We start from the raw sequence: 27823 nt of genomic DNA on the forward strand, positions 1-27823 counted from the left end.
AAATAGTGCTGGGAAAACTGCATGTGCACATGCAGAAGAATGAAATTAGACCCCATCTAACACCTCACACAAAAACTAAGTCTAAATGGATCAAAGACCTAAGCCTGAACCCTGAACTGCTAGAAGACACAGTATCCAGGGCGATATGGGTGTTTGGAAAGGACTATCTAAACAGTGCTCCATTTGCCCAAGAATTAAGACCAAGAACTGACAAGTAGGATGTCACATCTAAAGAAACAATCAACTTAAAGGGGGGATGTGCCTGAGAGATGTCTCAGAGGTTAAGAGAACTGACTGCTCTTCCAGAGATCCTGAGTTCAATTCCCAACAACTACATGGTGGCTCACAACCATCTGTAATGGGATCCAATGCCCTTTTCAGGTGTGTCTGAAGATAGTGACAGTGTATTCACATATATAAAATAAATTCTTAAACAAAAAGAGATTGTCAGCTGTGGACCACTGCACCCTGGCCACAGTTGAAAGCAATCAGGATAATTATTTAAAAGGAAAAAGAAAAAAAAAGTGAAGAACCCCAAAGAATCTTGAGCTATACATTTCTGACAAAGAAGTAATAATTAGAATATAAAAACAAAACTGGTAAACAAACAAAAAAACCAAGTAACCTATCTGAAAAATGGGCCTGGGGACACTGAACTTGGCCATGGAAGCACATGCCTTTAATCACAGCACTCAGGAGGGAGAGGCAGAAGCAGCTCTTGTGAGTTTAAAGCCAGTCTGGTCTACATAGCAATTTCCAGGACAGCACAAATAGAACAGCAAAAACAAAATAAATGTTTATTATCCCAAATCAAAACTCTGTGATTCTTATCCCAGTCAGAATGGCAAAGAACAAATGCTGAGGGGTGAGGGGAAAGAAAGGAAGCCACTACTCACTACAAAATGGTCTAAGATCTCCTCCAGTATGGAGAATTCTCAAAAAGCTAACCATAGCCGGGCAGTGGTGGTGCACGCCTTTGATCCCAGCACTTGGGAGACAGAGGCAGGGGGATTTCTGGGTTCGAGGCCAGCCTGGTCTACAGAGTGAGTTCCAGGACTGCCAGGGCTATACAGAGAAACCCTGTCTTGAAAAAAAAACCTAAAAAACAAAAATCGAAAAAAACAAAACAAAAAAAGCTAACTATAAATCTGCCATCTGACCCACTCCACCCTCCTGACACCAGCTTAGCTATGTCCCTTGGCTCTAACAGTCAGAGAACAGAAACAGCCTGATGTCCCTCAAGAAACAAGTAGTTAGTGAGATGTGGTGCATATACATTGTGGAGTGCTGCTGGGCTACAAACACACAAAAGTGAAAGCATGGACTCTGTGGGCAAATGGATGGAATTAGAAGATATACTGAGAGAACACTGCATGTTCTCATAAGGGTCCTAGCCCTGCATCTTACTCTAGGAAATGTAACTACAAATACCAGAAGTAAAAAGGAACTCTGCCAAGGTGGAGGGTGAGGTAGGGGAGCAATAAAGGAGGGAATAGCAAAGTAGAGGTGACTGGATGGGGGATCAGGAAAGAGCAGGGTGGGGACTCTAATTAGGAATGCCTAGAGGAGGAGGTAAAAGAATAAGGATGTCTGAAAAGGCCATAAGGACTCACACTATTAATTACCTACTTAAGAAAAACCTACAGACCTGACTGGCAGCTGAGATGATCAGCCTGCCAGCTCTTCCACAATGGTACCACCAGGGCAAGCACAAGTCTGGCTAGCCCAACCAATGCCATCACTGGCAGGAGGTAGGGTCAGCTGTGCTCACCCACACCACTCTCTGTGTTGCCCAGTCAAGGTATGGGAACCATACTCCCAAGTGCTGGAGCTGCCAAGGGGCTGGGCCAGCTCTCCTGCTTGAACCCCCAGGACTGGCTCACCCATGCCTTCACCATTATCATGATGGAAAACATGGCAGCCTGCAGGCAGACATGGTGCTGGTCTCTAGTCTTCGTTGAGAGAGGCACAGCAGAGAACTGCTGGCATTGCAGCTGGTCCTGGTGGCTCCCGCTGACTCATGCCTGGACTGATGGTATCCTGACACTATTGAATTGGACTGCTGGTATCCTGGCAACAAAGATTGGAATCGCCCCAAAGAACTTCTAAACAGAGCCACATTCCCTTGTCCTATTTGCCATTTTTTCTCCCCTACCTGTGGACAGTGGGCTAGAAGCAGGGCAGCTGCATTTGAGAACCCTTATTAAAGTAAGTTTTAAAAACTCTAAGCCTACAACCCAGTTACAATTCCCAGCACCCACTCATTTAAGGAGAAATGATCTACATTTTTCAAAGGAATCTTCCCTATCTTAAATATTTTAGTTACAAAAGGGAAACATTTTTTAAAAGTTAAGCAAGCAGAAACCAGCTTAAGATCACCAGCTGGTGGGGATAATGACACCCTGCTTCACCTGCTGTAGGGAGAAGGCATATGACTTCCATCCCTGGAGAAATGGCTCGATAGCAAGAAGCACTGGCTGCTCTTTCTAGAGGACCTGGGTTCAAGTCTCAACACACACATAGTGGCTCACAACCATCTATAAGTCCAGTCTCAGGGGATCCAACACTCTTCTGGTCTATGTAGACACTTGGTGTATGTGGTATACAGACATACATGCAGGCAAAACACCCATATACACCATATATACAAAAATACTTTTATTTTTATTCAGTGGACTAGACCACTCTTTGCTCTTATAGAGGACCAGGGTTCAATTCCCAGCACCCATATGGTGGTTTACAACACGGCTTCTAACACCCTCTTCCGACCTCTTTTTGCCCCAGGCACACACATGCACACACATACACTCATACATACACACTTGCAGGAGCTTATACATTTTTACTAATTATTCAGACAAACATGTCAAAATTACTATTCTGTATAAGTTAACTCAAGAGAGGGCTGAGCAGTTATGTGGCTGCTCTTCCAAAGAAGCTGTGTTTGATTCCCAACACTCATGTGGCAGTTTTGTCTGCAACTCCAGTTCCTAGGAATGGAACACCTGGCCTCTTCAGCAACCAGGCATTAAAGTCGTACATACATGCAGGTAAAGCAGCCATGCACAAATAAAAAATAAAAAGAAATCCTGGCATTGTGTGGCATACCTATAAATCCCAGCACTTGGGAAACAGGAGCAGGGGATCTTGAGCCAGCATGGTCTACAAAGTAAGATCCAGGCCAGAGCTACACAGAGAGACTCAAATACACAAATAGCCATACTGAAAACAAAGGGCCAGGTATGTTGGAATACCCCTGGAAACCTAGCACTCAGGAGGTAGAGGGGAGGATCATCAATCAAAAGGCTCAAGGCTAGCTTCAGTTGCATAATGAATTTGGAAGCAACCCTGCTAACACTAGACCCAGCCTCAAAAACATAAAGCAGATTCATGGAATCTTTCTTATCTCACCTACATCCCCCTTCTGAGTAGTGGCACTGTCTCCTACAGAACTTGGCATCACAGTAACTCTCCCTAGGAACTCAAAGTAATGCAGATCTTACTTGCAAGGTTCTGATCTAACAGGGTACTGCAAAAGAACTGATTCCCGTTTCACCCAAGGTTCCCAGGTAGGAAAGATAAAGGCACTGCTTTTGAAAGCTACCTGAAAGTTACCTGAAGCAAGTTATTACAGGAACACAGCAGCAACCTTGGCCCTGTGGCGAAGATGCAATGAATAGCTAGGAAATGGAGACACCCAAAACCAGAAAGGAAGTCAAAATCCACACAAACCCAAGTAAAACATACTCGGAAAAGACCCAAGTTCTTAAGATCTCTCCTCAAGCCAATGTAAAGGACTTGAATATCTATTTCTCCAAAATATCATTCTCCCTTGAAAGGATACTCAACTTTGATCAGTTACCACTGTATCCAGTTAGATTTACTTAGAGAGTGATTACTTGCTGATCTTGCTAACTGAAATGATATTCAACACTGATAATCAAAGCCATAATGAGCCAGTATTTCATATCCATTAGAACAGCCATTATCAAGTAAGTTAGACTGGGCATGTAATCAGTGGTATGCATTTTTATAGCAAGCACAAAGCCCTAAGTTCATTTCCAGAACCACAAAAATAAATATGGAAACAGACAAGTTGACACAGATATACAATACTGTGCACTGATGATATGAATCCAAGTAGATACAATGTAGAGTAAAACAGTAAATTAGTACTTGGCTTTTAGAAGGAAAGTTGGATGTGTCTATATTACGAGATGGATCTCTGCTGAAATCATGCAGCTAGCCAGGCTGTCACTCACACTGTGATCACAGCACTACCTGAGAGCCAAATTCACAGCCAGCCTGCACTGAGTTCCAGACCAGCTTGGTTTACACTGAGACCCTTCACCACCACCACCACAAAACCATGCTGCATGGGACAGACAAGACACAAAGGTAAAGATACCGTCAGTAACTGCCAACTTGACACAACCTAGAGTCACCTGGCAAGCTGACTCTATGGGGGGCTGCCTGTGAGCATGTCTGTGGAGAACTGTCTGAATTACTCTAACCAGGGCGAGAAGACTCAGCTCACTAAGGTCAATACCATTCTCTAAGCAGACTTCCTGAGCACATGCAAATGAACAGTCATGCATTTACTCTACTGGTGACTAGCAATCTCAAGTTCCTCCCTCAGCTTATCTACAATGCCAGACAGTAGGCTGAAGTAAATTTCTCACCTAAGTTGTAGGTTGGGTTTTGCTGAGGTGTTTTATTACACCAATAGAAGAGTAAACTGCGGGAAGCGTGTGCGGCCACATGGGCCAAGATGGCGCCCTGGCCCATTGCCAGGACCCGTGAACCCCACATGTTTACTGCCTTGCCAGAACAAGCCCAGTGAAACTGCATGCGTAAGCTGCCTGCCAAGCTAGACTATTCCTCGTGATCCAGATCTGTCAGCCTATCTGTGACCGACCTGAGCTTGTGCCTGGAGCGTGTGTGAGTCTGATTGGATGAGTTGGTGTGGAGAGAGATGAGGTCAGTTGCCGCGAGTATAAGAGAATTGCCCTTGCCCTAAGTGGAGAGAGCTGTAAGTGAAAAAACTGCAAGTAAAAGAAGCTGCTGCGTGAACCCGACTTGGTGTCCATGTCGTTCTTGTCTCTGCGGGTCGGAGACTGCGGCAGTAAACAATAGTTTGAAGAAAGCAACAAGCAGAAACAGAAACAGGGTCAGATGTTAAATCACTACTAAGCTGGGCACAGTGGCTCAGGCCTCAGTGGCTCAGGCCTCTGATCCCAGTACAAGAGAGGCCAAGACAGGAGTTCCAAGTCAGCCTAGACTACAGTGACTGGTAGCATAAGACCTTCTATGGGAAAAGCAGATGGGATACAAGAACAAACAGAAACAGACAAAAAACGGTACATTCAAAACAAAAGGGCCTCTGGGAGAAACTTCACTGCACTGGACTTAACTAGAAAATTAATCTCAGAACTTAACATGACAATTGTCTAGAAATGAAAGGTAATTTTTTTTTAAAGAGAGTATCCAAAAACTAAAGGGTGACATAAGAAATGTAATCCATATGTAGCAGATATTGTATTTTAAACTATGAATTTTCCTCAAATTAATGTCAGGTGTCATTTCAGGGCAGAAAGCTCATCTTAAAAAAAAAACAAATATTAATGCCATTTATAATTACATTCAGGAGAGCCACATGTGATACCCATACCACTAATTTCAGCTCTGAAGGGTAGGAAAAGGAGATCATTAAACATTTGGGGCCAACCTGGGCTACATTATAAGCATGCAACTTGGAAATCTGCCACTTATTTGATGAAGGCTGTTTCATTATCTTTTCTACAGGTCAAATGACAAGAGCTTGACCCAAGTACTCAATTTTGAAAACAAGGAACCTTGCTATCAAATGGGGTGGCTTTGAGATGAAGCAGGGAGCCTGAAGTCAAAACCACAGTCAGGAAAGCTAAGAGATAAGCAGGGATACTGGCAGCCCAAGGACAGAGGCCCACGGCCCCAACCTGGGTGAGTCAACCGGCTCCATTTTAGTATAACAGTATAATTTGGTTTTGCTCTGTAATTAGGTGTATACTGATGAAAATCTTCCAAAGAAAAAGAACTTGAAAAACATTGTTAATAAAAAGGAGAAAAAAGGGTCCGTGAAAGAGGCTGTTTTGTCACCTTCCTACAAGAGGTGGCATTTAGTATACTATACAGGGCTGAAGAGTTGGTTCAGCAGTGAAGAGTACTTGTTCTTGAGGGAGACCAGGGTTTGATTTCCAGTACCCATATAATGGCTCAAAATCTTCCCAGAGGATCCAATGCACTCTTCTGACCTCCACAGAAACCAGGCATATACACGGTATATGTACATTCATGCAAACAAAACCATCATGCACATAATGTAATGATCTAAAAATATTAAAAATGCCTAGATCCACAAGAGGTACATTGATGAAGGACCCCTGTCAAAGAACTGTCCTGTTCACAAGGTGACTTTTACCATATGAATTAACCTAGTTAAGATGCCTCACAAGAACGCACAGAAGCACATATTTTAGGTAATCCTAGATCCTGTGAAGCTGACCATCATATCTATCTAGTCATGTGGACTAAACATCACAATGAGTGACATCCTATTCTATCTCCCAAATTTTGGTTACCTAGCAGTCATCATGGTTAGAAAATGAAAGGTGCCAGGTGTGGGAGGCAAATGCCTTTACTTCCAGTGAGAGGTAGAGGCAGACTGGTCTACAGAGTGAGTTCCAGGACAGCCAGGGCTACAGAGAAAACCTATCTTGGGGGTGAAAAAATAAAAAGAGGAAGAAAAGGGAGAAAAGGAGGAAGAAAAGGAGAAAGAAAAGAAAAAGAGAAGGAGGAGAAGCAGCAGCAGCAGCCAAAGGCTACCTGTTGTATGCCGGCCTGCGGCCTATTTGAACCAGGTACACCTGGGAGGCAGGCTGGGACTGAAAGAGACTTAGACCTCGAGAGAGATAATGGAGCCAAGACAAAGGTCCTGATCAAGGCCCATGATTTTACTCAGAAACTGTGCTTATAAAGGGGGAAGGCTCATTCTCCCCCACTACCCTCCAGCGCCAGTCCTTTCTTGGTGTCTGGAGCAAGCCTTCAGGTGACATGCAGGATAGGATGTTCCTCCAGAATATCTCAGGGGCCTCTCAGCAGGTAGCAGTGTTTTGGAGGAGAGCAGTGGCAGGTGACAGAACAAAAGAGCCATCTAGGTTGGAAGGCTCCACCCTAGGTAATCTCCTTCTTAATGGCAGCAAGGTCAAAGTCTGGATCAGCCTGCTTCAGGCTGGGGGAGCCTACAATTCCTCCCTGATTATATAAAAAAAATAAGCGGCATAAAATTTATTTATGCTCCATAGTTCTGCTGGGGAGTTATGGTGGCTGGCAGCCGTGTCTGTCTTAGGAATTCTCAGATTTTCCCGAACCATTCAGATCCGTCAAAGAGGTTATATGCAGCTTGTTTGTGTGCTACCCTGAGGTTTGTTTATTCATATTTATTTTGTTTGTGTCGACAAGTTCTTTCTCTCATAGCTGTCTGGCTATGATCTCCAGCCATGCCTCTACTGGCATGAACCACCATATCCATTATCTTCTGAACACATGTGAGACATTAGAAATGTATGTACCACCTGAGGCAGATGATCATGAGCCACATCTGATAGGTTATTTTAATTAATGCTGCAGATATTATCTAAAGGGATAAAAAAAATCACATTAGTTAAGAAATTAGTTAACTAATTCCCATTAGTTAAGAAATTCCTTAAGAGGCTTAGAAAAGAAGAAGAAAAAAAGAAATTCCTTAAGTTATTTAAATTGTGTATATTTAAATAACTTTTCACCGTGCAGTCTTTGCTGTCCTAGAATCACTCTATACACCAGACTGGCCTTGCACTCAGCTCTCCAGCTCTTTCACACATGATACGATTAGAACTCTGAGAGCTCTAATCTTCTATAACAGAGCTGCTCTGTGAGGCAGTCCTTATGGTAAGACTGGTCCTCAGTTGTAGAGTCTTACCCAGATTTCCTTGCTCGACCGTCAGCACCATCTCATCCATCACCACAGCCCGAAAGTCCAATTCCTCTTCACAACATTTGGCCTTCAACGCTCGTAAGATCTCTTTCTGTGGGTAGTCTTCCCTGATGCGACGATCTGTCAAGAACCACAGCTTACCAGTCACTGAGCTACACATCTCGGTCTGCTTGTTCTTCCTTTTCTGGATTAGTTGATGTAAACTTTTATCTGGATGGGAAAGGAAATACACATGAGCTTGATGAGATTTGACTTCACAGATAAAGTTCTATGTTAACTGAACGCAGAGGAGAGGGAATCTCCAGCTGACCTGATGACTTAGGCACAGGAGGATGAGGAACTCAATGTCATACTTGGCTGCGTAGAGAATCTAAGGCCATTAGCAAAAACATCTCTCAGAATTTGGTTAAGCATCAACAGAACGCTGTGCCCAGTGCACTGGAGGAACCCTGCTTAGGTCTCACTCTCATGGTGTCTAGCAGAGAGATCCTAGTTGATTTCACTCAGAGCAACAGGCAGACTGGAGGCCAGTTCAGGACTGCCAGAGCTACAGAGAGAAACCCTGTCTTAGGAAAAAAAATTCCCTTCCCTTCCTAGTATGATTTTATACAAATTGCTTATACAAATACAAATCGTCGGCAATATCCTACCTTCCCCATCATTAGATAACCCATTAAGTTTGTAGTTTTATATTTAATTTTCTCTTGCTCTTTTACAATAATAATAATAAATAATGAAAAACTTGTATTGCTACATAAGCAAAACCCAGCATCTTAAGTAGTAACTTAAAGGAGAAAAGACTTTGATAACAAAAGGAGTAATGCAAGCAAACACCTATGCCCATCACTGTACACCACTGCTCAGGGACTGCACTGTTACTCGGTGTTTAGTTTAGTTTGTGTCCCTTCTTTAAATAGAACATTTGAAACATATTTTACTAGAGTGTAAAAATTGAGGTTGTCTTTCCCACAGAGTGCCATTTCCCTGAATCTGAATCAGACAAAAGCTGAAAAAATTGTCTTCCTGAAAAGCAAATAGTTTATCACTCACAGTTTGATAATAGAGAATGTTTTAAATGCCTATTTTAGATAAGTTTGAGGCCAGCCTGTTCTCTATTATCTATGTACCTCTACAAAATGAGACCTTTTCGCTCCCTTCCCAAAAAACAAAAAATACATCCATAAACATTTCCTTGCCCACAGATGCAGAGCATGTGAGCAGATGGAACTGTGACTTTATCATGCCAGACAGCATGGATTTCAATCCAGAAACAAAGGTCAAGATCAGAAGGAAGCAAAGCAAGGCAGATCAGCAGGTTCCTGAGTAGCAAGACAGAACTGGTCCTTCAATGGACCCTTCCCTACTTTTCCAGATATCATCTTGAGGAAGACTTTTTTCACAAACCCATATGGTAAGCCAACAGTATGGAGCCTCAGTATTTTGGCTTGCCAAGCCTACCACTAAAACATCTACTGATGCTAATTCTCCTACATCACAACCATTTCTATCACAAGGTAAGCAATGGTTTTAAGCCAGAGGTTAATCTCTGCTACATACAATAATAGCTCAAAGCTAAGAAGAAATCCAGCCAATGCCATCATTCCCAATTTTGGAAAATTGTAAATTACAATGATTGTGTAGTTTAAGATAATTAAATCTCATTAGAAGATAAGTATAATAGAAATAAAAATGTTTTTATTTTCCCGATATCCCATAGAGCCTACAAGATACAAACGTATGCTCCCTTGTCCTTGGACAGAAAGGTGTTTTTGTATGTGGTGATTTGTTTTGAGACAAGGTCTTAGCGCCAGCCTCAACTTTCTTCAACAAGCACGTCACCATGCCTAGCCAAACCTTTTTTTCTACAAAGCTTTTCCTGATAAGATTTTTACTTTAGCCGGGTATGGTGGCGCACGCCTTTAATCCCAGCACTCAGGAGGCAGAGGCAGGCGGATTTCTGAGTTCGAGGCCAGCCTGGACTACAAAGTGAGTTCCAGACAGCCAGAGATACACAGAGAAACCCTGTCTCGAAAAACAAAAAACAAACAAAAAAAAAAAAAAAAAAGATTTTTACTTTAACCATAGTTGTGGAAATCTTAGAAAAACTTAAGAAAGCAAGCCTGCACTTCTTCCCTGGAAGGGACAAATGTTTCTTCTGAGGGCTAATGCTGTACTCACCTCCCTGTGAACAACCACAGAAGGTGAAATTGTATACCCAACCAAGTATAAATATTGAATGTTAGTGAGAAGTAGGTTTTGACTTAATGTGTATTAGTGTCTGTCTGCATGTTTGTTACGTGCACCAGGTTCATATCTGGTGCCTATGGAGGCTAAGAAAGCAGCCAGCCTGAAAATGTAATTATAGATGTTGTGAGCTACCATGTGGGTGATGGGAACCAAACTTGGATCCTCTGTAAGGGTAGCAAGTGCTCTGAACGTCTGAGTCATCTACAGGTTTGACAATTTTCCCTTGCAAAGTTCAGCATGAGCATGCCAATAAAACATACAAGGCTAAAAATAATAAACTTCTTTTAATCAAGTTATTACTTTCAGTGTTTAAGTCTAGATCATTTTTTAAGAGTCTCAATATGTAGCTCAAACCGGTTCTGACCTTACTGCACCCCAACCCTGCACCCGCCCCCACTACCAGTGCTGGGAATATAGGCAAATGTCACCATACCCAGCTCTATATTCTTTTATCTCCTCAAATTTCTAATTCTCATACTACTCTAAAGCTAAAAACGGTTACATTTTTTACCTTGCAAATAATTTCAAAAGCTTAGGCACTGTAGTTCCTATTTCTAATTTCCTTAATAAAAGATATTCTCAAAACTCAAAATCCTTGAACTTTATGAAGACTTAGAATTTTCAATAAGCTATAACTATCCATGGCAAAATAATAGTTTTCAAAAAAAAAGTATAACATCAAAAAATAAAAATGAAAAAAATTAAGGATACTATGTATGTTCCCCTCTCCGTCTGAATCTGTGGTCTGAAGGGTTAAACAAAACTTCCTGTTCCTGAGACCTAACTAACATAGCTTTGTCCTGACTCTTCCTTTCTCTAGCAGTCTCTAACACACTAAAGACGCCCTGTCTACTACTACACCTGTACTCTAGCACTATCACACTATAATTTGGGGAGTGTGTTTTATTTATGGGGGGGGGGGGGTTATGTGCCAGTGCACTAATACAGAGGTTAAAGGACAACTTAACCTAGTCAGCTCTCTCCATCATGCAAATTCTTTTTTTTTTTTAAAAGATTTATTTATTTATTATATGTAAGTACACTGTAGCTGTCTTCAGACACTCCAGAAGAGGGAGTCAGATCTTGTTACAGATGGTTGTGAGCCACCATGTGGTTGCTGGGATTCGAACTCCGGACCTTCGGAAGAGCAGTCGGGTGCTCTTACCCACTGAGCCATCTCACCAGCCCCATCATGCAAATTCTGAGGATGAAACTCAGGTTGCTAGAGTTGACAGCAAGCACCTTTACCTGCTAATCTATCATGCCAACCATGTTTTTTGCTGTTGTTTTTTGAAACAAGGTCATACCATGTAAGTCTGAGGAGTCTGAATCCTGTTATGTAAACATGGCTGGGATTAAATGCATGTGGCACCTTATCTCCTACACTTGTTATATAACTAACAAGTGGTCTAACATCAAACGGTACGCAGAAGTTCCTTAACATACTTAACCCTCTGTACCTGCAAGTTCTATCTAGTGAATCTAGCGGCTCAGTCCTCAGTTGTGAGGACTGAAATCATTAATAAGAATAAAAATCCAGGGCTGGCGATAGAGCTCAGCAGATTCAAGTTCCTATAAACTAGGACCTTCCAGTGCTCTAATAATTCTTAAGCCTTATGCTTTTATAATGTAGGGAAAACTTAATTAAAAGAGGGGGATGGGCCGGGCAGTGGTGGCGCACGCCTTTAATCCCAGCACTTGGGAAGCAGAGGCAGGCAAATTTCTGAGTTCGAGGCCAGCCTGGTCTACAGAGTGAGTTCCAGGACAGCCAGGGCTATACAGAGAAACCCTGTCTCAAAAAAAAAAAAAAAAAAAAAAAAAAAGAAAGAAAAGGAAAGGAAAGGAAAGGAAAGGAAAGGAAAGGAAAGGAAAGGAAAGGAAAGAGGGGGAGGGTGGCTCAGCACGAACTGTTCTTACAGAGGTTGTAGGTTCAGTTCCCACTTCCCACATGGTGGCTCATAACCATCCATAATTCTGTTCCAGAGGTTCTGATGCCTTCTGGCCTCTGCCAGCATCCAGATATATATGGTGTAATATACATACAGCCATACATTCATACATATAATAAAAATATATTTTAAAAAACATTTCAAACAATAAATGAGCTAATGAGAGACCCTGTCCCAAACAAAGGGGGAGAAGAAAGGGGAATTGAGGACAATAGAAACTACTTTTGATTCAGTCTTCTCAGACAGGATGTTTATCAAGTAAAGATAACAAATAATGCTGATGAGGAGAGAAATGGTTATTTGCTATTGTAAGAACACTAACAGGTACACCAATTACTGAAATTAGTATGGAGATTTCAAAAACAAACAAGCAAACAAAAAAAAATTGTACCAAATGACCTAGCTATACCACTTCTGGGTATATACCCAAAGAACTCTAAACCCTACCAGAGGTATCTGGATATTCATAACTATACTGTTCAGAAGAGCTAAGAAATGGAACGAGTTTAGAATAGATAATGAATAGATAATGAAATGTGATACACACAATGGACTTTTATTCAGCTTTAAAAATGGCATTTATAGAAAAATAGAACTGGAAATTAGAGTATTATATAAAACAAACCAGACAAATATTGTTTACTTATTGTGTGCACATAAATGGAAGGAATCATGAAAGAGGAAGAGGAAATCTTAAGGAGAAGGAAGAGAGGGCAATATATGTATGAGATAGGAGCGGGGCTAAGAAGAAAGAAGACACTAGCAGGGGAGCTGAGCAGTAGGTGACAATTCTGTCTTGACGGACTAGAGAAATAGCTCAGTGGGTAAGAGCACTGACTGCTCTTTCAGAGGTCCTGGTTTCAATTCCTTGCACTCACACGACAGCTCATAACTGTCTGTTAACTCCAGTTTGGGAGAACCTATAGCACCCTCACACAGATGTATATGCAGGTAAAAACATCAATGCACAAACAACAACAGCAGCAGCAATAATAACAATAAGATTTTTAAAATGCCATATGAAGCCCATTACTTTGACTGCTGGGTTCCCCCTCCCCCCATATTTTTATTTACGTAGGGTGTGTAAGTATATGGGCTCATGTAGAGGTCAGAGGACAACTTTTAGAAGTAGTTCTCGAAGAGGGGGTGGGAGCTGCAATCAGGATGTAAATAACTGAAAGTTAGCCTCTCCTTCCACCCAGGGGTTGAGCTCAAGCTGTCTCACTCCGTGGCAAGAGCTAGGTCTCTGGCCTATAATGCTAATCTAAAATTCTAATAGGAAAAAATTTGGACTAGAGATACAGCTTGGCTATTTTGAGTGCTTGCCCAGCATACCCAAGTCCCTGGGTTCAAACTCTACACATAAACCAGGTGCACACCAGTAGTTCCAGGGCTCAGGATGTGGAAGCACAAGTTCTCCATTCAAGGTTATCCTTAGGCTACATGAAGACTGAGGCCAAACTGGGACAATGAGACTCTATCTGAAAAGTCAATAAGTGGGGGAAGCCTAGGGAGACGGCTCTGTGGTTAAGGTGTTTGCTTTGCAAGCACACGTATCTGAATTCAGATTCCTAGTACCCATATAAAAGCTGGGTATAGCAGTCTATAAACCCGGTACTAGCAGGAACTGAGATGGGCAGATACTGACCAGCTAGCCTATCTACTTGGAGGAGAGATCCCAGCACACACACACACACAAAAACAAGATAAGATACCCAGACTTCATACAAATATACAGACAAGCACACAGACAGATAAGCCATACAGCGCACACTATTAATTTCATGTTAATTATGTTTTTAAGTGTAGAAAGTCTACCCCTTCAATCCTTCAAGGCCAGCAGAACTACACAGCAATTTTCAGGAAAGCCTGGGTTACAACAGTTAACACCCTGACTCAAAAAAACCAAGACCAAAACCAAATTGGGCCAGAAACAGCTCAGTAGGTAAAAATGCAGTACAAGCCTAAGTCTGACACACGAATTCACTCCCCAACTTGAGTCTGATCCAGGGACCCTGAGGAAAGGAAAACTGAAAGTGTCCTAACTCACATACGCACACTACAGGCAACATTTATCTAACACCAAGGATGCCTTAACACCTGATTGGACTGTCTCCCCTTCCCACTTCAGGCTCTGCAGCACACAATAATTAAATGCATTTGATTTTATCAGGTTCTGGGAATGAATGAACCTTACCTATCTCCGGCTCTAAGGAATACTTTGCACACACTATTTCAACTCAGTAGTATAATAGCCATCACAGATGAAGAAACTTCATTAAAAGAGCTAAAGATATAGCCAGGTGATAAAGGGCCTGGGTTAAATGTCCAGCACACAAGGAAAGAGACTGAGACTTCCCTCTCCATCAAATATAACTTAGCAGCAGAGCCTACATCTTCAGAGAATTTACTACCCTAAGTGTCAAAGAGTCTGTCCTAATCACACTATGTAGTAATATAGTTATTTACTTGATAATAGTATTTTATCTATTACACTTTAGATTTGGTGGAATCTGTTTATCAAAGCTTTTTCTCCCTAATTCAATAGATCCTAATGTCTACAAATCCTTTCAATCCAGAGAAAATACAATTTAGTATTCACATAAAATTAGACTGATCATATATCACAGACATAACTCTTGAGTATGTATTTGCAATGGTGAAGTATTTTCACTGTGCCTAATATGACTAAAAGTGTTGGGTACACTCTACAGCCCCAACTCCCAAAGGCAAATATGAATTTCTGTTGAAAAGGAAAAGGGACTTCAATGTGAAATAAAAAATATTAATAGAAATAGATATATTTCTTTGTAATTCATTTGAGACAGGGCTTCTTTGTGTAGCCCTGGCTGCCTGGAACAAACAGGTTAGGTTGGCCTCAAATTCAGAGATTTACCTGTGTCTGCTCTGCCTCCCCCAAGGGCTGGTGTGCCATCACCACCCTTCTTTGTCATTCTTAATAAAACAGCTAAAGTTGTGTAGGCAAACTCAAACCATCACATCATAGACTACCCAACCATCCCCTCTATCTGCAAATGATCACAAAGCCAGAAAATAACATCCCGACTTAGGGATTCCTACATATCCTCACTTCTAAGATCACTGCTTCCATGTCTAAGATCACTGCTTCCATGTCCTAAGGGACAAGCCTCAACCTCATATACTTCAAGGCAGACAGATACCTCTTTTCATGACACTAAAAAGGTTATTTTATATGTGACCTTTTTTCTACCCAAATTCAATATAGTCCCTCTATCAAAAAGACTAAAATCTTTATTAAAACCACAAAAGGCAACTGAGATCTGGCAAAGACAACACTTGTAAACACAGACAAGTACCTGCTCTTTCCTACAAGATGTGATGTAGGTAAAAGGTTGAAAAAACTTTCACTTACAGTTCACAAAGCACTTCTCAGACATTATCTCATTTAAGCTACATATGATACAGATGAAAAAGGGCATGTATTATAACAAGAACCTATCCAAGATGCTACAATAAAATAAAGCGAGGAATAAAGGTTTTCTGACTTCAGCATTTTTGAAAGTATATTTAGCAAATGTCCCTTGCCCATCATTTATCTCCCCAGCCACTACTGTGCCTCCTCTTCCCTTACACAGCCCTCCCTGAAAATCAGATTGCTCTTCACATTTTACTATACACAAATTCTATCAATGAAAACTTGGATAAAGGGAAAACTCACTTAGGCTTTTAAGCCAAACATGGTTATATATACCAAATATAATGCTAGTTTACAATTTAATCACCAAAACCATTCCTCTGACATAGTACTGATGGTGTTTAGCAGACAGGCCCAATAAATAATCTACAGGGCCAGACTGCCATGTAAACACAGCTATATACTCTAGGCTTTCATGAAGCCACAGTCCCACTTTTTGGCTGAATTTTTAGGTTGAATGAGCTGTAGTAGTACTGCAACTTCTCTAAGTCACCCTTCCAGCACATGTTCCTCCTCTAGCCCCTCCTTCATCAAGCATCCAGAATACGGACACTGGGACAGTGGTACAGGCAGGCCACTGAATAAATAGGAGAGGTCAATCCTTACAAGCCACAGCTGGACCCTTGACAACTGTGTAAATGAAGCCAGGGCCCAGGAGCCTCAGGAAAGTAGATCTCAACCTGTAACCTGTAACCGTGATCCCTTTAGGAGTCAAAAGACCCTTTCACAGGGGTCACTGAAGATCACCAGAAAATAGATAACAAAAAACAGTAGCAAAATTAGTTATGAAGTAGCAACAAAAATAAATTTTATGGCTGGGGTTACCAAGTATTAAAGAATTGCAGCTTCGGGAATGTTGAGAACCAGTACTCTAGCAAAGAAATATAAGAAAGAAATATACTCTTATCTCGCTGACAATGATATCTGGAAATTCTTGTTACAGGATACTATAGCTTTCTTGTTTTACACTACCCCTGTTCAGTTTTAGAAAGTTATTTCCTTGACCATTTGTGCCTGTTTGCTTTTCAAAACAGGGTTTTTCTGTGTAGCCCTGGCTGTCCTTACTCTGTAGACCAGGCTGGCTTCAAACTCTTATCTGCCCGCCTGTGTCTCCTGAGATTAAAGGTGTATGTTGCTGCTGCTGCTGCCCCTGCCACCACCACAAACACAGCCACCACTATCAGCAGCAGTAGCTTAAATTGTTCAGTTTCAAAAAGAAATTAAATGTGGGGGCTCAGTAGTTAAGAGCACCTGGGGTTCTGGGTCCAGTTCCAGGTAATCTGGCACTCTCTCGTGGCCTCCAAGGAGAACCACACACACATGCAGGACACATACATACACGTAGGTAAGAATAGATATAAAATTACTGTCTTTATAAAAAAATGAAACTTTGATAAATGCTGTAAGTTGAATGAACACTGAGGACATATTAAATCTAATATGACAATTATAGAAAAACAAGGCATGGTTTTACTTGTATGAGTTACCTATACAAGTTCCAGGACAGCCAGGGCTACACAGAGAACCCTGTCTCGAAAAACCAAAAAGAAAAAGAAAAAAAAAAGAAAATGTATACTTAGCTTTAGTGAAAATGGTAAAGTGTTTATTATAATACATGAAAATTAGAAAAAATAAAAACCCTAAGTGAACTGCAAGTTTTAGCACCCTTCCAACACTAATCAGAAAAATATTACCCTTTACTAAAACTGTATGACGCTTTAGTAATTAAATTGCCAGCCTTTGATCTATCATCTATAGCTAACTAAGAATGAATTGTTAGAGGGTTGTTACAAAGTATCTCTACAAGATGGTACGAAGTTTGAGGTACAAAGCACAGTGTAGCTCAAAGCGTCAAACCTCCCCAGATTTCCTTTCCAGACATTACTGGCTCTGATAGAGGAATCTGAAAGCCACTCATTTACTGGAGCCCAACAGGATAGGAGAATTACTATTACTGTTGGGGGAAATTTACATAAGATTCCAAAATGTAGCTTTCTGATAAAATACAAAACTGAAATACTACCCAATATGGGAGAGCAAAGCAATATAAGACAAGTGGCCTTATATTACAAAGCAATGTCATGTTTTGTTTCAGACTTTAAGTATTAAGAGCATCAATTAGCTAAGCAGAATCAGAAGAGGGTTAAAGGTACAGAAGCATTTAGGTGTTGAGTAAATTTTAAAAATTTTTTATCATAACTCATGACATGGGGGCTGGAGAGATGGCTCAATGGTTAAGAGTGCTGACTGCTCTTCCAGAGGTCCTGAGTTCAGTTCCCAGCAACCACATGGTGACTCACAACCATCTGTGATGAGATCCGATGCCCTCTTCTGGTGTGTCTGAAGAGAGTGACAGTGTACTCACATATATAAAAATAAATAAATCTTTAAAAATATATAAAAAAAAGAAAAAAATAACTCATGACATACTGACATTTTGTAGGAGAAAGGGTATAAAATTAATCCGCACATAACATAAACATAAGGTTGTCTACCAGCTTTTTAACTGAGTTGGTATATATCATGAATATCTGATACTTTTACAGACATTGCTGGGAAATCTGGCAGACTAAAAAATACCTTGATCAGCTAGTTGGGTTGTAGTGGCAGAGTCAGAAGACAGCCTGGTCTAAAGAGGACAGCCAGGACAGCCAGGGCTACAGAGAAACCCTGTCTCAAAAGAAAACCTAGTACTGTGATCAATGAAACTGGACTGCAAACTCTAAAGACTTATGAGTCACATCTGTTTTACCCTGCTGCTCTCCCGAATGGGGGACAGAAAGCATAGTACATAGTAGACTGGTAAGATTAAGAGCTGGCTACGGAATTAAGGTGCTAGAGCGGTCAGCAGTGTAGAGCAAAGTTTGGATAGATCCCAGTGCTCATGCAGGAAGTGGCTCAGAACCACCTGTAACTCCAGCTCCAGTTCTGACACCCTCTTTGGGTCTGAGAGCACCCACACTTGCTACACCCCACACCCCATAAGACAGAGAGAACTGAGAAGAAATGTTTTGAGCTAGCTGTGCCAAATACCAGACAAATGTGTGTCACAGAAAATTCCAATGTAACCTAACCATCTTTGATGGTTATTCTTGTCAATTTGGATTTCGAATCACCTTGGAAATGCATCTCAGTGTGTCTGTGAGGATGTTTCCAAAAAGGTTCACCTGGAGAGGGAACTACCCTGAATACAACATCATGAGTGAATGTTCTATGGATCTCCATCTGAATCAGGACAAAGTAAGCTACCAGCATTCATCTCATGCTGCTTCCTGACTCCCCCCTTCGCCCCCATCCCAACACACACTGTCCCCTTACCTCCACACCATGAGGGACTGTATCCCCTAGGGCAGTGGTTCTCAACCTATCGGTTGTGATCACTTCAGGAGTCGCAACGGCTATTTCCATTGCAGTAAAACTACCGCAGTTTTGAAGTAGCAATGAAATGATTTTATGGTTGGGGGTCACCACAACATGAGGAACTGTGTTAACGGGTTCCAGTATTGGGAAGGTTGAGGACCACTGCCCTAGAACTATAAGCCAAATTAAACCCTTCCCTTAACTTGCTTCACGGCAGGTATTTGGCCACCTTAACATTAGTAGTTCAACTGCCAATGTACATTCTTTATTTTCCTTAATGAAGGGGTCCCCATAGTGAGTTTGGAGCCAGGGTTGTCTAGTGACAGCCTGATGTCACTATCCATTGTCACCTCTCTGATCCCGAGATTGTTTTAACAGTCAAACTTGGAAGAACACAAAACTTTAGTAAAACGGATAGGCACTTGCGAGGTTCCACACACTACAGCCTCAGGGGGGATAGGGGTAGATTGTAGCTTTTGTGTCTAAGGCAATTTGGAGAAGGGGAAAGGAAATACTGGAAAACATTAAAAACACCAGCCTGGCATTTGTTACTATGATGTCGGAAAGTCCTTTCTACAAACCTAAACTGCACAAATACACAGCACATGGCTCTAAAATACACATGTACAGATATTTTTGGAGGCTCCATACTCTTTAACAATCTTAATATGACAAGCAAGAAAATGCCAAGTGAAGACAGTTTCTCTACTTAACCTTACTCAGCTTCTCTTGGAACAACTGTATGTCAGCACAGCTAACGGTTTTTCCCTCACATTTCAAAATAACGTAATGACTATAATTTTTTCAGCTTTTAATGTTTATGACTTGGATTACAGAATACTGTGAACTCACCTGCCAGAAGTTTCTCTAGGAATCCATAGTATTAAAGTGCTCACAGCGACTCACAATAAAACCCGTCCTCTCACTCTTCACATAAAATCGTAGTCCTTCCTCCACCCACTTTTCTCCCAGGTTACGATGCTATGCCCTGAATAAAGTGACTCCTGCTTCTTTCTCTGAGTGAAGAACCTATTCCTTGCCTTCGGTCCCTCCTGCCTCAATCTTCAGGGCCCAGCAGTTCAATGGCCAAAGAGGAAATGGGGGGTAAGGGGGAGAGATAACTTTGTCATTCTAACCCCCCATGCAACTACTGAAGTGTATATTCAACAGGGGCTCAATTTTTTTTTCTCCATAAAACTTGTCCAGTATAAACTAACAGAAGCCAGATGGTAGCTGGTGGGCATCGGGCAACAGGCTAAATGTAGGTTAGGCACCGAGCTCTTTATGAGATGTAAAAAGAAAGAGGACCCAGGCGGTTCTTGACTGGGTTGACTGGGTGACTGTCTAGCTCGTAGCTTTTTTTTTTGTCAGAATCGGACAAAACACTCCCCAACACATGGACTCTAGTACCTTAAGGAGCTACCAGAAAACGGAGATGAAAATAGTTTGACAAACTAAGAAGCAATGACACGAGGGACTAGAAGAGACCTACTATAAAAGACTAACAATGGTTTGGGTTACAACTGACTGAAATGTCCTTGTTTTCTTCCAAGTATCTTTAAATATATATTATCAACTGTTTTAAAACAGAAGAAATAACCTCCAACGTACCCGTTATGAAGGAGAAGAGACTTAAATGGCACTTAAATCTTTGGGATTTTGGTTAATGATTTAAGAATGTCTAGGAAAAAAAAAAGCCAAACAACGAAAAACTCTCCATATTCAACTGATATACTTTCCACATAGATTTGGAATTTAACCCAACTTCAGGCATTGGGAAAACTGCAGGCAATTGTTGGGAAAATAGCACTGAAAATTCACATTCAAGGTATATACAGGTTGGTTAGTAAAAAACCTCATTGATTTAACACTCCGTCTCTATTCATGAATTACAGGGATTACAAACCTGGGATGAGAAACAATAAATTAATAGGACTTAAGTTGTTCTCTATCCGGATGTGGGGGATCTACTCTAGTCAAACATTCAATTTGGTAACCTTCTTCCTTCTTGTTCCAAAGGTTGTTAAAGAAAAAGAAAATAGAAACAGCCGATCGCTACTCTAAATTGTACTCCTTGGGATGGACGTAGTAACATCAGGGTGAGGCTCGTAGCATCCTCCTGCCTCGGTCACGTCAAATTCTTCAGAGGAAACAAGGACAGTGGCGACAACCACACCCCTGAGGACAGCCGAGCAGCCGGCAGGTTTTACTCTAAGCAGCATTCCCAAGCTTACCACACCCCCTCGGCGACACGGGCAACCAGCCTAATTTCCACGCCGCGACCGCCGCCTCACGCCCCCTCCCGCAGGCAGCCGACTCTCAGCTTCCGCCGACTGTGGTACCCAGCGACCACCGGCCTCCGGCGCCCGCCCCCGCGCAGCGCCGCGCCGCGCCGAGTCCGCTCCCGCCGCCGCCGCCGCCGCCGAGCTCGGCTCCGGGTCGCCGGCCGAAGCCTCAGGCTCGAGGGCGCGCCCCCGGCCCACGCCCCCGCCGCCGCCGCCGCCCCGGGCGGCCCGCTGCTCACCTGGCCGCCGGCTCCTCCCTCGCCTGCCCGGCCGGCCGCCGCCTAGGAGCAAGCGCGGGCCGCGGGAAGTCCGCTGAGGAGGGGGAGGGGGCGGGATGCCGGGAGCCGCCTCCTTTCTCCTCGCCGCCGGCTCCCGCAGCCAGGCCGCGCGTCCTCACCCACTCGCCCACTTTCTCACGGCCTCGCGGTCGGCCGGCCTCTCCCTCCCTCCCCCCTCCCCCCGACGCCCGCACTCCCGTTCCTACACACTCGCTCACACCCGGCCGCCGCTCGCTCCCTCCCTCACTCGCCTGTCGCTCGACCGCGCGCGCGCGCGACCCCGCTCTCTCTCTCTCACACACACGCACTCACACACACACACTCACACACAGCGCACGACGCCGGCGAGGCCGCCCCGCGTCCCCCAGACCGAGGCGCCGCGCGCCCCCCGCCCGAGCCGAGGACCCGCGCGGCCCCGCCCCCGAGCGCCGCACTCGCGGGCGGGGGGCGGCGGCGGGCGGGGGGCGGGGCGGCGAGCGCGCTCGGCCGACTCCTGACACCTGCGAGGAGACCGCCCCGCCGCCGGAGGGGTAGCCGCGGGGCGCGCGCTCGCGAAGGGGAGGCACGCGGGCGCTCCAAGGACGCGCGCCTCGCCGCTCCACCCCCACCCCCCAAACCGTCCTCTCGGAGCCTGGAAAACGGGTAGGGGGCGAGGTTTGTTCCGCTCGGCACCGCGAGAGTAGGCCCTGCCGTTGTGCGCCCTCCCGCCCCGCGCAGCCCCTCCTTGGGCTGCGGCCGTGAGCGCTTTGATGCCCGCCGACCCCTCCGAGCCTCCGGCCGCGAGGTCTGGCCAGGGTACTCGCGCTGCCCGCTAAGGGGGCCAGCCACCCTCCCTCCCTAGCGTCCTGCCTCACCAGAAGGCAGAGATTTGGGGACAAAGATGATGGTAACTGTAATAGTCCGGATCTGCGATCGCACCGAAGACAATACCTCTGTATGGAAAGGCGCGTTAACTGCAGCCTCAGGCGAGCTTGGTACACTAAGGGAGGCTGAGGCAGGAGGATCACAGGCAGGCGATCCGATGCCTCAAAAATAAGCGATATGATAAATACTATGGGTTGGGCAGGTTCAAAGATAGACAAGGAAGCTAGAGCCAGCTTGGCGAGTTGATGTCAGAATAAACATCATATATTTTAGGAGCATTTCCTACATCCTGAAACCTAACAAATCGTCCAAAGAAGAGGCGAAACATTTGACCACAGTCCACTACTTAAGTCCCTTCTCTACACCATGAGTGAAGCCTTTACAATGAAAATGCATTCCTAAATAACTTCAGACATCAGATATGAGCTACAATTCAAACATGTTGTACCCCGTGTCAAGTCATAGCTACTGATTTCAGATCCCGAAGACCAGCAGCGCAGGTGGTTTTCTGTGGGTCACCACCCTTTCACAGAGGTCACCTAAGACCATGGAAAACAGATATTTGCATTACGATTCATAACCGTAGCAAAATTACAGTTAGGAATTAACAGTTGGGGGGGGGGTCATCATAATATCAGGAACTGTATTAAAGCATTAGGAAGGTTGAGAACCACTGGTCTAGAGGGTGGGTGAAATAATTGCTCGAAGGATAAGGCACCTGTACACCTCTGCCAAGCCAGAAGACCACTTCCCACAAGTGTGTTCTAGCTCTACCTCTGTCTCCCCACGTGTGAATACAGAGATTGTATAAATTTTAAGAGCTATACAACAACCTAGGATTGGATGACTGTTCCTGTTACCTCTGTGGTCTTCTGAAGAAAATTCGCCTCCCTAGTGACGCTAAAAGGGAGTTGCCTGCTGTATTAGGGTTCTCTAGAGTTAGAGAATTTATGAACGTCTCTCTATATTGAATTTATTGTGATGACTTACAGTCTGTAGTCCCGACAATGGCCAGCTGTGAATGGCAGTCTAGTTAAGAGTTGCTTGGTCCCACGAGGCTAGTTGTTTAAGCTGGTCTCCTGTAGAAGAAGATTCCAACAGACGTGTTGGCAAGAAAAGTGAATCTTCCTTCTTCCAAAGTCCTTATGTAGACCTCCAGCAGAAGGTGTGGCCCACCCAGATTAAGGTGTACACCACCAGGCCTGGATCTGGGACTTGCTTTGTCCCGGGCTGATCTCCTTGCCTCAATCTCTTGGGATTAAAGGTGTGTACTACCTTGCCTAAACCTGAGTTTTTCCTGGCTACTTTACCTCAGGATCTCCATGTCAAGATCCAGATCAGAAACCTGTGTCTTCCAGCCTCAAGATCTGGATCATGCCGGGCGGTGGCGGCACACGCCTTTGATCCCAGCACTTGGGAGGCAGAGGCAGGTGGATTTCTGAGTTCGAGGCCAAGCCTGGTCTACAGAGTGAGTTCCAGGACAGCCAGGGCTACACAGAGAAACCCTGTCTTGGGGAAAAAAAAATCTGGATCACAGGTGTGCCCCCCAATTCTGGATTGTAGTTCATTCCAGCTAGAGTCAAGTTGACGACCAGGAATAGCCAGCACACCTACTTTATTTAGAATTGTCATAAGGAGCTAGTAAGCACAGCAGTTCCTCAATATCCATGGTAACTGGAGCTAGGACTCTTAGGGATATTCAAGTTACATATATGAAATGGTAGGTAGTGCTTGCATAGAACCTACACACTTCCTAAACCATCTCCAGGCAATGCCATCCTGAATTCAACAAATATACAAACGGACAAAACACCTGAACATGTTTCCAGTTGTTTTTAATCTACAGTTGGTGAAGTCCAAAGAAGTCACTGACACGAAGCACCTGCTGATTATGAGTGGCTATGCTATTCTTTGTTATATCATTGAGAGCAACCTAAGCTAACCTTTGTGAAGAGGGTTTGAAGAGGAGCCAACGTGAAGTATGATATACTGCCTTAAGAAACGGGGAAGGAGGCCTGGAGTGAGCTGGGCGGAGCAAACGGGGAAGGAGCTACTCTGATAGCCAGCCCCCTGGGACATAAAGCATGGTCCACCAAAGCCAATGCCTTCTAAAAAGCCTTTTGTGATAGAGAGACACTTGATCACAAATACATGCCACAGACACAATCATGTACACGCACACGAAGAGTTTGGCAGAAAGAGAAGTTGCACAGAGCATGAACAGCGTGTTCTGTTGTAACAGAATCCAACCGATAGTAACCGTATAGCTTCCAGAAAAAGGATGCTGTGCAGGTGAAGCTGTAGCTATGCTATCACCTCACTGGCCACTTGCAATTTTAAAACGCTGCCTTTCATCCACCATATTAGCCTCCCTGCACGAACTGAGTGTATGCAATATTGGTTTAGATGTATGCTAACAGAAGGGACACAAAAAAGCAAAGCCAAAGCATGTCGTTTATGTGTTTCGCATTAAAAAAGAACCAAGGCATACATTAGGGACCTGGAAAGACTGCAGAATAAAGTGAAGACCATCCCCAAGCTCAGTTCTCAGAGAGAATGCCAGAATTCTGGTCTAAGTCCATTGAAACTTTTCCTTAGTCATATCTGAACAGCAAAATATACTTTGTTCATTTTTAAAACTCACTCTGTAGACCAGGCTGGCCTCGAACTAAGAAATCCACCTGCCTCTGCCTCCCAAGTGCTGGGATTAAAGGCATGTGCCACCCCCCCCCCCCCCCCCCCGGCATGTGTGGCCCCTTTGAGGGTTAGATAAAACAAACATAGCCCTTAAGCTTAACATATTTAACACTTCTTCTAAGCTGGTACCCAGCTTTACAACAGTCGGCTCTCAAACTGGATTCCTAGAGCTTCTTCGTGGAATGTTAGAGATTATCCTGACTCAGGTTTGACTAAGGATATAGCTCATTTTAAACTGTGGCTAAGTGCTAGATGAACACATAACCATTTAACTTTTTTTGAATGACATAATTGTGATTAAATCTCCACCTTTTCTGTCTGCAAACTCAATGCTAAGAATGGCCACACATGCCGGGCGGTGGTGGCACACGCCTTTAATCCCAGCACTTGGGAGGCAGAGGCAGGTGGATTTCTGAGTTCAAGGCCAGCCTGGTCTACAGAGTGAGTTCCAGGACAGCCAGGGCTACACAGAGAAACCCAGTCTCAGAAAACAAAAAAAAAAAAAAAAAAAAAAACAAAAAAAAAAAAAAACAAACAAACAAAAAAAAAAAGAATGGCCACACACGGAGGCTTCATGGTTGGTATAGACAGCTCTCATCTCAGATCTTCTTTAAAATAAGACTTCATTATAAGTATTTTGGCTTGGCTTAGTTATATCCCCAATGATTTGTTTCTGTTTTTGTTTTTGTTTATTAACTATTGTGTGGATGTCTTGTCTACATGTGTACTACCTGAGTCCCAGTGGGATGACAGATAGTTGTGAACTAAAGTCTGGGTGCTGGGAATTGAACTCAGGTTCTCTAGAGGAACGCCCAGTGCTGTGAGGAGCAATGGCTCACCAACCTCCTAGGGTGAGCTGAATCCCCTGGAAAGTCATACAATGCAGGTGATGCTATATACACTGGGGGTGAGAGAAGTGGGTAACATGCCAGCTTTACTTACTAGCTTTCTGGAACTGTTGCTTAACATCCATAAACCTCATTTTTTTCATCAATAAAGATCTTAGTACTGCTTTATTTAATTATGAGGGTTAATGAAGTTACCCAAACTTAATGCACTTTAACATAACTCAAACATAGTAAGAACTCAAATATTGGCCAGTATTCATGTTGATACCAAATAGTAGAGCAGCATTCAAAGAGAAATTTGTTTAGCTATGTGTGACAGTAATACAAATAATTATATTTTAATGTATGCCCTGGGCTGTGAAGCCATTAGTAAGTTTGGAAGTTCTTGGTCAAAGGAAAGATGAACTTTGAGTACACCTCAAAAAATTACCCATAGAATTGGATCTAATTATCTCTTCATTATCCAATAAGACTTCTCTGCCCAGACCCCAGCAACTCCTACTACTGTTTCCTTGCTTCTATTGTTGATGCTTTTTGTTTGAGACTGAGTCTTACTACTAAGTAACCCAGACTGACCTGATCTTCTCGCCTCAGCCTCCAGAGTGCTGAGATTACAGGGGTGTCTCAAAACACTGGGCTCTTTGTTGTTTTGTTGTCTAGTTTGGCTTGAGGGGAACAAGGTCTTACATAGGCTAGGCTGGCTTCGAACTCCTTGTGAGTAAGGATCACCGCCATGGACCATCACACCCACCCAGATCCCGGTAACTCCAGGTTCTACTTCTCTGCATTGTGTATATTGCTATGAACGCGTGCGCGCGCGCGCGCACACACACACCAATCTACACACCGATTGACAGTAATTTTGTGGGTTCTTTTTCTTTTTCTAGCTTGTAAAACAAGGGAAAAATCGTAAGTGCCCCGTAGGCACCATCTGTTGCACATCTTTTCCTTCTGGGGTTCAGGACAAGGAAACACAAGCTGGGATTAGATTAAAAAAATGAAGATAGTAAAGGAGGGATGCAAAATAGCATACATTCTCTGAATCCTACGGTGGCTACCAGCACCAAAGTGTTTTCTTTGCGGCACATCGAACTGCAGAAGTCACGTGGCTAGAGAAAAAAGTGCTGAGTGCCTTCTGTCAGAACCTCCATTGGCAAACAAGGAGTTGCTGAATCCCCCCTTCTCCCTGAGACTTCCTCCGCCAGAGTCAGCCGGCTAGAACCAGCCCGGCAGACTTCGCAGTTAGAATAGCTAAACACTGGTCAAGCCTTGCCCCGCCCACACCCCGCCTCCTTTCGCTTTTCAGCACGTTAAACTGTGCACCTCTTTCTAACTATGCTAATGCTCAGAGCGGACACAAAGGGATGTGTGGGTCGAGAAAGGAAAGAGAGCTCCTGTAGTCGCAGAATCTCGGATTAACGGAATGATAAAGTTGAAAGGATGGAAATCTTAGTGGGGTGATCTCCCCTCCCCCCTTTCTTTAATTGCATCTGGCTGTGAGATTTTTTTTCCGCCCCAAAAGGAATCACCTTGGATGATTGCTTAAAACGGGGGTTGTGTGGTCCCTACCTCCGACCCGAATCTGCGGCGGCGGCTAGAGCCACTAAAGCTTCTAAAACTATTCCCAATTCTGCATTATTATTTTTTAAATAACTAAGCCAGGTGATTGGTACGCACAGAAAAAGTTGCTAAAGAGATCAAGGTAATGCTATTTTTTCGAAAGCACTCAACATTTACTGGAGCCTCCAGCAACCTCATAAGGTTGAGTAAATATTACTAGCCCCTCCCACAGGAGAAAGGTGAGCCGATGAGATTAAATCACTA

At 43.5% G+C, this 27823-nt stretch overlaps 1 protein-coding gene across 8 annotated transcripts in view; it reads right to left on the reverse strand.

The window, feature by feature from the left end:
* Rimklb (ribosomal modification protein rimK-like family member B) overlaps nt 1-22523 on the reverse strand; it is a 39767-nt gene extending 17244 nt beyond the window's left edge. For 2 of the 8 annotated variants that reach the window (XR_003956144.1, XR_003956143.1), the window contains exons 1-2: nt 21552-21966; nt 8000-8224 (exon numbers count right to left, since the gene is read on the reverse strand). Coding sequence is in view for 5 of the 8 variants with exons in the window: in NM_027664.1 (NP_081940.1) it covers nt 8000-8174 (175 nt within the window). In the remaining 3 variants the exon portion in view is untranslated. Of the gene's footprint in view, nt 1-1883; nt 2060-7999; nt 8225-8324; nt 21236-21261; nt 21449-21551; nt 21967-22444 lie in introns of those variants that run through there. The other 6 variants (NM_027664.1, XM_030255058.1, XM_030255055.1 and 3 more) reach the window with 6 other exon arrangements.
* Nucleotides 22524-27823: the final 5300 nt, after the last annotated feature.

Source organism: Mus musculus, chromosome 6, assembly GCF_000001635.26.
Source record: "Mus musculus strain C57BL/6J chromosome 6, GRCm38.p6 C57BL/6J".
In the NCBI taxonomy this organism is placed as follows: domain Eukaryota; kingdom Metazoa; phylum Chordata; class Mammalia; order Rodentia; family Muridae; genus Mus; species Mus musculus.